At 36.0% G+C, this 12,637-nt stretch overlaps 1 protein-coding gene across 1 annotated transcript in view; it reads left to right on the top strand.

The window, feature by feature from the left end:
• TTC33 (tetratricopeptide repeat domain 33) overlaps positions 1 to 12,637 on the top strand; it is a 43,758-nt gene that overhangs the window by 19,210 nt on the left and 11,911 nt on the right. Inside the window, exons 3-4 of the mRNA XM_038123581.1 lie at positions 4,219 to 4,300; positions 11,872 to 12,003. Of these exons, the coding sequence (XP_037979509.1) occupies positions 4,219 to 4,300; positions 11,872 to 12,003 (214 nt within the window). The remainder of the gene's footprint in view (positions 1 to 4,218; positions 4,301 to 11,871; positions 12,004 to 12,637) is intronic.

Here is a 12,637-nt window from a genome sequence, read left to right as displayed (position 1 = left end):
TTAGAATTGTTAGCTGGTGTTGCTGGGGGCCACAGACCATTCATGTTCCTCCTCTGTGATAGGAATCTTTGACAATTAGGCATATTCTTTTTAACATTTGCTGTCCCTTTCTTAGCTTTGTCTGTTTTTTTCCTCATTATCGTGTAACATTTGATTGTGGGAGTATCCATCCGTGTCTGAAAGAAATCCCAGGTCTTACGTTTCTTCATGTCTTCTGACATTGTACTCCTGTACTCTTCCTCTCTCCTGCAGATGTGTCTCATTTTATCCGAATTTGATACCATCTACTCTTTTTACTATATTGGCAGATATTTTCAGTGTCATTCTGATTATGTCCTGTCTCACTGAAGCATCAGCTTCCTCTGTAGCTTCAGCTTCTTCCTGAAGCATCAGCTTGTGGTAAGCCTGAGAGTAACAATATAGAACTCTAAATCCTGCATGAGCTGTGGTGCTGCTTTTTAGCATTTTATGTATGTGATTCAAAAATTGATCTCTCTGTAATCTGAATGTTAGGTTTTTTACCAAGCATTTTTTAAAAATTGTTTTAATGATCTTATTTAAGAGTTCAAGAGATCCTGTTTTCCCAGGAGTGGTGTTGAAAAAGTGAAGTGTAAGCGTGAGATGTTTGTTTCAAAAGTTTGGCAAGCTATAAAAAAATGTGCCAAGTTTCTGCAGCTCCCAGATGGTCAGGAACACATCTGAAGAGAGCAGTTTCAGTACTTTAGGGGAGCTCTGCTATTTCATGGGCTGTTAAATAAAAATGTCTAAATCTATCAGGTCTTTTGTCCTGAAGCCATTCCAGATGTATCCAGTTGTCAGTATTTATTTATTTTTACAGCTTTGCAATAAAGAAGAGAAAATGCTAATTAAATTCTGATTGTAACTGCATAATAATTTTTTTTATGAAGTGTACTACTTGGGTGAAATCACTGTAGGTAGATAAGTGTGCTTTGTCTGTGTACTCATATAACAGGAATTCTGCATTTCAAACTATTACAGTCTTATCTTAAAAATGCTTTGTATTACTGTTTAGGTGCTTAGTTGTAATGAACATATGCATAAGGCTTTTAATTTTTCTGGAAATACTCTTTTCATAGCCTTTTAAAAACAGGTTATGTCCATTATTAGTATTCTGTGACTTTACTACTACAATAGATAAATTTTTATAGCCATCCCAGAGATCTAAAAATTAATGGATCTATTTTTTGTCAGTTTATATTTTACTTAGAATTGATTTTCATTTAGCCAAGAGATAATAACATCATAAAACATGTATCACTGGTTTTGCTGATATCTTAGTATCATACAATTCTAGTGAACTCAAGATTTTTCTATCTGGCTCCTGCTTGAAGCAGGGTCAACTACAGTGAGTTGCTCAGGATGTTGTGAGTTGAGTTTTGGATATCTCCAGTGATGGAGATATACTTAAACAGAATTTTCTTTGCTTTGGTTATTGCCTATTTCTTCTTGTCCTGTCACTGGGGCATGACTGAGAAGAATCTGATTCTACCTTCTGAACTCACTGCCCCACTTCCAAATTGGGTAATTTTGCACCATGGTAAGATTACTTTGACCCTCCCCTTCTCCAGGCTGCATAGTCCTGTTTCTCTTAGCCTCCCCTTACATGACCGATGCTCCAAGCCCTAAGCAGATGTCATATTTATATCAAAGCTTTCCTTTTCAAAACGACTTCTCCTCACAATGGTAAAGTACAGTGGTAAAGCTGTACAGTTCAGCTCAAAAAAGATCCTGAGAAGCAGTAAAGTGATCTATTTTTATTAATATTTTTTCCAGCACTACCCCTGTGTTAACTCCCTTCTTATTTCAGTCAAGGTTTATGGTTTTCATAAAGTATTTACTGGAACAGTGACTTTATAATCTTATCTTATATCCCTAGGAATATTTTTCAGTATGGTGGTCAATATTTAATATAATCTTTTATATAATCTTTTCCTTCAGAAAAATGAGGTAGAACATTCTTTGATTAATGGACTACCTTTTTATAAGGAATTTTTCCTAAATTTGCATTTCTAGAGCAAGCAACTGTGGCTCATTTTTGCTTAATAAGGACAGCATCCTTAGTTTCTCCTGGAGCAGCAATAGAGAGATTTTTTTTTTCTGAGTATTTAAAAGATTAGAGCTGACATGTTTTATGAGACCTTCTAAAGGAAATAAGTGCCCTGAAAAGAAGACAGTTTCACAGGCCTGTGGCATTCTGCAGACTGTAAACTGATAATTAGCAGTCCTGTGTAGGTGGAACCTTTCCTTCACCAGCCCTTTGCTGTTGTGTTGTTAGTCTGGGAAGTGATTCTGGCATTCTGTTGTTCCTTCTCTTGGATCATGCTTTCTGAGGCTCACAAGCAGAGTTACATAATTTACTGTTCACACACAGAACACACGTAGCATAGTGTTTCTCTGAATGTACTACTTTTTCTCCTTTGTCCATCTTTATTCTCTTGGCTGACTGTTGACAAATCAGCAGCAAAACCTAACAGGATTTGGGGGATATTATCTTATATTTGATTCTTCTTTCAGAGTTAGCAGGTTCTTGCTTTGAGTTTTATCACATTCAGATTGCTGCTTTGAGCAATTTTGTTCCCTTCATGGAAGTAAAAATGAAGGTTCCTGAAATGTAGCCTCTTTACTTACATCTTTTTACTTGCAGAATGCCAGGGCTGGTCCTTTCTGTCTGGTTACTGATGCTATTACTGTAATTCCTCTGTTCTCCAAAACTATTTTTTAACTAAACTTTTTCACTGTACTCACAATATTTTTTGCACCTTCTGCATGACCAGGACACTACCTAACTGAGCTGCGGACCCTTATGTAGGCTTTATTTGCAAATCTGTGTAGGCTTTATTTGCAAATCTCTGCTAGGTCTTGAACTAAACTGTAATCTTCTTGCCCAAAAATAGTCCCCACTAAGTAAATAGCAGCATAACACTTCTACTGAGACATGTAGAAAATGTCATGTTGTTTTCTTTAGGGTGAACACCTGCCCATGGGGAATGAACTGAGATGAAAAATGTGTGGCTGGTGCCTAAACTTTGAGGAAATGTGAAAATTTATTGAAACATCCTTTGCTTAGCACTCAAACATCACACTTATTAGTGCAATTTACAAACTAATAATACCTGAATCATAGTGAGAGTTTGACTTGAGTTGCATTGCTTTTCCAGTCTGTTTTTCTATTCTGAATTGATTCAGAAGTTTCTGAAGTCTTTATGTGACTACTCTGGCAAACCTGCAGCTGTAATACAACCCAGAGGACTGAAAACTGGGGGGAGGAAAGGGAAGGAACAGTGGGGAGTAGGGGAAGATAAAAACTATCTCATATGAAGGGCATGTGAAAATTGTTGTAGTTTTACCTGTACTATATTAAAATTGAAGCATGTGTATCTCCCAAGAGTAACTGTTTTCATACCTTTGCAGTGTAATTAATATAAATATAGGCATTCCCACACAGTTCCATAACAAATGTGGATTTTGAGGTTTCAGAGAACATGTGATAACCCCACAGACTCATTAATGTTGATGAAAGGCCACCTTTATTGCTGAAAGACTGCAATTGCATGTCACTATTCTTTTACAGTTCTTCATTGTGGTTCGAGTGGCACCTCTTTGTTCAAGACAAAAAGCTACTTTTTATTGGTTTTAGTCAACTATTCTGTTTTGTTCTTTCTCCCTGGGAAAGAGCAACATGGTGTATGCTTTCCCAAATAATGATTTCAGTATAGCTGTTTACTTTCCACTTCATTCTTATAGTTGTATGCCAAAGTTGTTTCTATATCTTTAGAGTCTTACCTTATCTTACAGTACAGAAATGTAGGCTTTTTAGAATGAAGTTTAAATTATGACATTATCATGACATATTGAGTTCAGAATATATATTTTTATGCCTGGCTAAGGATGATTTTGACAGTGAGGGAAGTTGGACTCAGTTCAAGATTTCTAGTTTTAAATCATTAAGCTTTGCCTCAGGTTTCCAATGTTGCCTTGTAAATTCACTTGAGGTCAGTTCTATAGTAATACTTAGCATCCATGTGATCAGAACAAAAATACCCAGTTCCTGAAAACAGTTCTCATGGGCAAGTAATTAGAAAAATAATGAATACTGATCATATGCCATGGCACTTTCTTTAGGACAATATCAGGATATGAAAAGAAATATGCAGTCCCTTTAAATATGTTGACTTTTTAATTCTGTTTTAACTACAGGTACAGAGAAGCTCTTGTCAAGTGGGATGAAGCACTTCAGTTAACTCCAGAGGATGCTACACTTTATGAGATGAAATCACAGGTAAAGCATGACATTTCTTTGCCAGTGTGGAAATCAGGAAAGAAAACTCTGTGCTTGTGAACAGGTACCAGGCAACATTATTTAGTTGCTGCACACAGGAGCTGCACCACAATTCAGGTATTTCATTTTTACCAACTAACAGAGCGTCTTTTAATAGGAATTGGAATAATGCTGTTATCCCAGCCAGTCACAGTAAACATCTTAGTTGGGTTGGAATTGGGATGCTACATTGTGGAGAAAAAAATGATATTGGAAGGATCAAGGAGAGCCTTAGTGTGATAGATTAGCAAATCTGACCATTAAAAATCTGCCTGCTCTTTCTAAAGATTGGGCTTAATACTATCTACTGTCAATATTAAACACAGGTACTGTGTGCAAATGGTTGTTTGCTTCAATCTTGTTTTGTATTAATTGTTACGTAGATAAATCAGTCATGTAAAAGACTTCATAATATCTCATGCAAACCTGCCCTCTTTCTGTTGGAAGCTGTTCCCCCTTGTCCTATCACTACATGCCCTTGTTAAAAGTCCCACTCCAGCTTTCTTGTGACTCCCATAGGAACCCTCCGGATTCTAGGACGCATCTTAAGAGGCCCCATAAGCTGTGCCTATTGAGTTTCAGCAAGTGGTCTTGAAAAACTAAATTGTTTGAGGAAGAGAGGAAAAGAGAAAAAAAAAATAAATTGGTGAATGTATTATGTAACTTTTAGGAAGTTGGCTATACTTAGTTTTGTTGTTACTCCAGTTCTTTTATTGTCTAAAAACCCCAGTCAAGACCCTAACACCCCTGCTTCCCCAAAAAAGAAGCCAAAAAAAACCAAACCCCAACAAACCCCAGGAGCCAATGCTGGTTCTTTTCCAAGGTGTGGTGACTGTTTTTTCTAATGGATATTACCACATTTGCTCCTCACAGTTATCTTGTCTGGTGAAGAAAGTTTGATTCTGCAAAAGAATGAATAGAATAATCATGACTTCATTTCAAGACAATGAATACTGAAAGACACTTTTGTTTTATGTAGCTGCATAAGGTTTAGATCTTACTAGGTTATGCATTTGGTTTGAGAGATTCTTATGGCTTAAAGGTTTTCCTTTAAATTGTTTTGGGAGAAGTGTGTTGTTGTCTTTCCGTAAGTGTTAGTGTAAGTGAAAGATCTGTCTAGTCTAGTGGAAGGCTGGAAAAGAGTTGCACAAATGGCATGAGCATGTAGCAGTACTACTCTCCTGATCCTTTTCCCAGACTCCAGCAAGCTTTGGCCTGGGACTTCTCTGTGTTTAGAGGTGCTTGAAAGATTTTTCTTCAACAGATTTGTTTCAATGCTTTCTGTTCCCATGTAAACTTCTAATATCTGCAGAGCTATGTATTAAGGAATTTCAAATCCCGATTATGCATTATTGGAAGACATGGGATAATACAATTCAGCTTTAATTAGCAGCATTCCAGATTTATGTAAAGGGTGTTAACTTACATAGCAGTTCCTTTATAAGTTTAATTTTTAACTTCACTAGTAAAGAAGGTCTTCACATCTGCTAAGATGTGAAGATGGTATCAGTAAATTTTATTATCATAGTTTAAAGATTTGACTCTGTTTTGAATAAAACAGAAAGCTGTTAAAAATTTCAGGACAGTTCTGCTCAGTGGGACAAATTAGTGAACAACTCCATTGTAACTGTTTTTATAATGGTCTTATGTGAATGCAGGAATTTAAGATAGGTCCCCAAAAGCCTTCTGTTTAATTGAAATTACACCAAAAGTAAGTATTTTCACACTGAAAATAGCAGGAGAACTGTGAAATATGTAAACTTACCTGGATTGGAGCTGTGATGCAGTGAATTATCCAAAGAGGTGCTTGTTACAATGTGCTTCAATTTGTGCTCCAGGAAATAATACTGAGGGGCTGTTGGTTACTTGGCTCCCCAGTCCCTCTATTTCAGCAAAATGGCAAAGGTGAGTTAGAGACGCACAGCTTTTCTGCTGACCAAGAGGAACTGAGAAACAGCTGTGTTACACTGATTCATCTTGTAAATCATCTGTTCTTGTCTGATGATATGAGTGGAGAATAATAAAAGCTGTAAAAACTGAATAAAATGCTGAAGGAGCCTGGGCCTCTCTGCAACCATGCCTTTGCTTTCTTTCTGGAAAAAGAGAGAAAAAAACCTCAGCAGTTGCACCATTTCTTTTTGATTTCACTTTCTTGTATTGTGTAACACTTGTTCCACTATGAATGAGAACACAAGAAAAGCTTGTGTATAAAATACACATTTATAAAACTATTTATTGAATAGTTTTATTAAAACATGTAATGTTTCAATTGGTAGCGTCTCTTTCATACATGCAAATAATTATTGCAGATGTTTTTTGCAGTATGACTTATGCTTACTGGAAGCTGTTTAGTAGAATGTGTAACTTGATACCTTTGTACTTCTAAAAGCACTGATGTGAGCTGTAGAAATCCACTTTTGCCAAAATAGAAATAATAGTAATTCATTCAAAAAATATTGTGGCCAGTATTTAAAAGATACTGTCTTAGAGCTGACTGTGTTATTCCAGTCCAGCATACCAGCACAAATACTGCAGCTGTTACAGTGTAGCTCAGTGAAAGAGTTTTGGAGGAACTGTACAGCAGCTTCAGAAATGCCTTGACTAGCACGGGGTCTATAAAAATCCCCCTGTCTTGATATACTTGTCACATACTAGAGGAGGAGATTCGTGTTAGGGATGACTTTGTGCAATATGCAAAGATTCTTTATAGTCTGTATTAGTTTTCTATCAGTGAGAAAATCTCTATTCATGAAGAAAATCTATTGGAGAATTAACATTGGAGGATGAAGTTTTTTTTTTGGTTTTTTTTTTTTTGCACAGGCTTGAGTATCTGTCTTATACCTTTATAGATATTTATTTATTAGATTTATTAGATAACCTTGTGTTGGGTTACACAGCAGCTTCTGCATTCTTTAGTATTTCCTTTCTCAACAGCAAACTTAACATTTTCAATACTACATTGTTCAATATGCAGCTCAGATAAATATGATAATGGCACTGTAGGAATCTGTAAATGTTTGTGTTAAGTTCTCAAAGATCTGTGTTTTAACATATGTAGGACAAATGTCTTTCAGTGCTTCAGAAGAGCAGAAATAGTGTTTAAAGTTCCTATTTGTCAAAATTCGAAATAAATATTTGAAATAAGTATATTTCCAGAAAATCACATGGGAACTGTGGAATTGCTCAATAGCTTCAAAAAACCATCGAATTTGATGAGATTTTTTTCTGTTGCTCTCAGCTACTCTTTGATCCATTTAAAAACAGATTTTTATGGTTTTTGAGAGGTCAGGGGTCCACTTTTCTTTGCATGCAAGATCTGTACTATACATACTTGATACTTCATCACCAGCCTAAACTGCTTCCCCTTTGCAAGAACAATAACTGGAAAGTAAATATTTATGCACATTCATTTCTGCATTTTTGTTGAAAAACGAAAATCTTTAAAAAAGATCCAACATCAGCAGCCTAATATAATTAGTATTGTCAGTATATTCAAGGGAATATATAAAGACTGCCTATATTAATGCAGCCACTAAGACTGCCTGAAATTAATTGCGGGCTGAATTTCTTAAATATTGACTGGATTATTTTGTTACTGCTTTGAATTACAGAGATGGAGGAGCAGACTTTGACATACTCTCTGATTTTTTTATCTTAACGTTTGATGACTGGACCATGTGGGATATTTTTGGATGAAGAGGGATATCAAAGGACTTGATACATTGTGATGTTATATAACAAACTGTCTTGGGAGTCAGACTTGCTGCTATTCAGTACTGCTCCTGAGAATTCACCTGGTTCATGTTGCTTATCTCATGACACTTGCACCTCAGGTCTCAGATAACTATGCAACTATGCAACTAATTTTTAAAGTAGATGATACAGGTTTTTAATGTGTATTTTTAGAAACAAGTAAATTCAAATGTAAACTGTCAGGTTAAGTTCCTTTTTGTATTTTTTTGATATTTTGTCATCAGCTGTATGAGAATCTAGTTTTCTTCAATGCTACATCCTCAATTTGCATTCATTAAACAGGACCAGGCTTTCAGATATGTGTCACTTCTTTGTTTTTGTATATGAAACCCATAATCTTCAAATCATTCCATTTTCCCTCTTCTAAAGGCTTTCTTAATGCTGAACTCAGTGAAGAAATAGTATCAACTTCCATCTCTCTTCCTACTTAAGAAATTACAAGTTTTCTAAGACATGACCAGACTTAAAATCCCAAGTTTGGATTATAACAAGTCAGTTAGTAAGTGCTGATTATTTTAAATTTTTCTTTCTTAAATTGGAATGTGTACAGAGAAGAGTGAACTGTCAAAAAATTAGTGTGAACTCCAGAAATCTAAATTGCAATAAAGCATTTCTGTATGGTGCAATGGTAATTGCTTTAGAGCATGAGTAAATGTTAACTACTTATGGGTAGGATGAATTTTATTAATCTGTATTTTGAAATGGGTTACTGGATGGAAAAAGGAATTGGGTTATTTTCACTGGACGCGGAATGTATCTATATATAGTGATTCAGCCTCTGAGCACTGAGCTCATTTAAAACCAGAACTTACTCAGATTCATAACACTTCCAAAATATTGTGGGCAGAACATGATGGGTCACTCTGCTGCCTGGATTTCTAATACTTGGTCAGTGTCCTGATGAGAGTTGCTATGTTTGTTTTTTTTGCCACCGAGTTCTTCTAATTCTTCTAATCTCTCTTGTATGACTTTTTCTACAGATCAGTTAAACTAAGTTATTATAGGACATGGATGTTTTAGTTTTAAAGCATGTAATAAGGATAAAGTTCTTTGAGTCCTGAAAATCCACTTACTGAACATCTTTATAAGACATTTCCCTCCAGTCAGGTTTGACTCATACATATGTGTGTGTGTGTGTGCCCGCAGTGAGAGTCTTGAGATTTTTTTTTCTGCTTCGTAAATTATTTTCCTAATTTTTTATTAGTTTTAAGAATGTTTTCTAATAGAGTATTAGCACTATACATATATATACATCACTATATATATATACACTATATACACATCACTTTATATGTACACTGTATATATATTATGAGTGTGTGTGTGTATGTGTGTACACACATACTTGATGTGGCTGCACTTTGAGCATGTAGCAGGCACGCTGTGTGACAAGGAGGGCTACAGCACATGTGGTTCCTGTGTTTGGCTTTGTCTTGCTCATGTGTCTGTACCCCAGAAGGGCTGAGCACCACTTGTCATATCTGTGCACAGGAAATCTTTGTGCTGGCAGTGGTTTTTATTCTTTGTTCAGTGTGGTTTTTCAGGTGTGGAATATCTGGTTTCCTGGTTCAGTTTCCAAGTAGCATACAGAGATGTTTTACTAAAGTGATAATGATATACAGGTAGAGTAACGCCAGACAAGGCTGCATGCATTCATGTCTGCCATTGTAGGTTCATTTTGATGACCTCTTCACCTGAAAAAAAAAGTGTAGGAAAATAGTGTGCATTAATATGTATATTTGTTATACTGACTGACAAGTGTAGCTGAGTCATTTTATTAATAACTAAAAAAACTACCTGTGTTGGATTAAAATGCATATACATTCAAATGTTTGAATGTACTTTGAGAATCTAATGCCGGAGTTATTACGAGCAAAGTAATTACTACATGATCTGGAAGAGCATTTTTAAAGCAGCTGTTTATGCTGGTGCACACAATAGTCATAAATAGACGAAAGTGGAATAACTGCCTTTATTAGTAAAGTAATAATTCAGTAAACAAACCAGTGAAATTCATTAAACACTACAAAATATTTCCTAAGCACTTAAACAGATGTTTTGTAATTAGTTTGCAGTAGAAAGTACTGGTAGGAAATATGGACTACTTGGGATGCATAAAAATGTTCCTGTGAATGTATACTTGGATTTGTTTTCTCTTATGAGAATAAATACATTAAGACACTGATGTAGAAGATAGCTGATAGATGCTGAATCCCTTCATCTTGGTAGGATGTACACCTCTCCACTAATAACAGTTTGATTCACTTCACACACCTACTGCAGATAGGGGAAGCTGCCCATACAAATGTAATTCATCTGAAAGTTTTGGAAAAACACATAACATTCATCACAGACTTTGATACAAAATGCAGTCATTGTGAACTGTTGAGCAGGAAAAAGAGAGAAGATGATATACTGCTGTAGATTGTTTTTCTAAAGATTTTTTTGGGTACTTCTAAATTCTAAAGTACAGTCCATTGAATGGAATTAAAGTGAAGCCATAAGACTAGTCTTGAGAAAAGGTTGGTCATACTACAACAGCAGAAGTATCAATCCAAAGGGCTATTCAGAAGCTATGCTTATGATGTTTCTTGGTTTTTTCAGTCCAGGGTTGCTTTATGTTATGTAGTAAATCTCTGCCTTCCCCTTGCCCTCTTCCTCTTTTATTTACTGTACTGCTCACCTCTATGCTGTTAATGTACTATTTGTTAATTAGAGTAAATACTCAAGATCATCATATTTGAATCCTCCTCTACTCCACACTCATATTTATCTATTTAATATATCATAGAACAGTAAGGTTAAATAAATCTGTTTTGAACTTCAGCAATAGCCCTAACATGTTCTAATATTATTCATCATAGTTGTGGTCAGTTGGGATGAAAGTGGTTGCCCACACATGAGTCTAATCCTTGTGGTTGACATTCTCATCATACTGCAGGAATGCAGTTGTCATTTGTTTCTTACACTGGTATCTATGACCATAGCATGTGGGTGTCTGGAATCATGATCTCAGAGTGATGCAGGTCTTCAGGTGATGTGCCAATCTCATGGTGGTATAGGAAACATAAGGCAAGCTTTGAGCCACATTGTGTATTGCTAACTGTGATTTATTGTCTAAGTTATGGAGATTCAGTGTGAGGAGAATAATCCTGTGGTAACTGCTGAGTAACAGAGATTTTCACATTCAGAAACCACTTTTTTCCTTAATTAATGTAGGTGCCTTCACATCTCAGTTAGGCTCTGCAGAATGCTTGTTCTCTAAATACAGCAGTCATTGTTAAGGTCTGTTTCCATGCTGAGTTACAGGGATTGTTTCTATAATTATATCATGTGCACTGCACTATTTCTGGTAGATTACAGCTCTCTATTAAAAAGAAAAAATACAGTCCAGGAGTTTTTCAACAGTACTTGCACATTTATTATGTTTAGCTCTCCATGTGTTTGTCCTTCTGACTATTCTGTTATGCTTCTATAGACTGTAGTGTTTGTTGATAAGGAGAGACACCTTCAGAAGCAGTTAATGTACTTCTAATAGCATTGCTTAAATAATTTGGGTAAATTATCCTCTAGCATGCCTGTTTCTCTCTGTGGGGACTGAAATGAGTCTGGGTGACTATCTGAGGTCAGACAAGCAACTTTTAACTAAAAAAAGCTAGGTAAGATGAATCTTAGTTATTGAAACAGTGGTTATTGTTGCCTGGGTAATCCCAGAAAAGTTAAATTTATTTTCAGTTTTGCTTATTTTTCTTCCTCTTCTTTTTCTATTTCTGATACAGGTCCTGATGTCTTTACATGAAATGTTTCCAGCAGTGCATGCAGCAGAAATGGCTGTCCAGAGAAACCCACGTTCCTGGGATGCCTGGCAGACTTTGGGACGTGCCCAGCTTGGATTAGGAGAGATAGCACTGGTAGGATAACAGAATTAATTGTGTGTGAGAAGGAGAGTACAGAAATACCAAGGTTGCTGTATATCCTTATGGTAACTTGAACAGAGACAAGGAAAAAGATTGTTATTATTTATCTCTACTGGATAATAAAGCAGCTCCCTCTGCTTTATTGTATTTCACAAATGCTTCCTGTATGGTTTTGTTGCTGGACTTGTGGAAGACCAGTCTATCTCGAAGACTTTTGTGTCATATACTATATTTATGTGGTGGCTTTATGCAATAGAACAATTATGCTGACATAACTGCACATACTACATTCTGTGTGTTGTACTGCTACAGTGCAGTTCACCACAGTTTAAAGATGAGGGTAGTGTGAAGTCCAAGGATCAGATGATTATTCAGGCTCAGTTTTTACACATGCCTGCTGATAAAATTCTAGTGTCTTGTTTTTCTTGTGTCCTGCTTATGCAGCAAGTAACGTGTGCTCATTCCTTCTTTCCTCTGGATCCTTGACCTCAAATGGTGGCTGAGGTTGCTTCTTCATTTAATAAGACAGCAAAAAGCCAGGGATGCTCTGCAGTAGCTGAAGTGCATTTTTTGGTTTTTTTTTTTTTTTCTGAGGTATAATAGTTTTTTGCAAGTTTCTGTGAAAACA

Source organism: Motacilla alba, chromosome Z (assembly GCF_015832195.1).
Source record: "Motacilla alba alba isolate MOTALB_02 chromosome Z, Motacilla_alba_V1.0_pri, whole genome shotgun sequence".
In the NCBI taxonomy this organism is placed as follows: Eukaryota; Metazoa; Chordata; class Aves; order Passeriformes; family Motacillidae; genus Motacilla; species Motacilla alba.
This window is presented reverse-complemented; position numbering and strand designations above follow the sequence as displayed.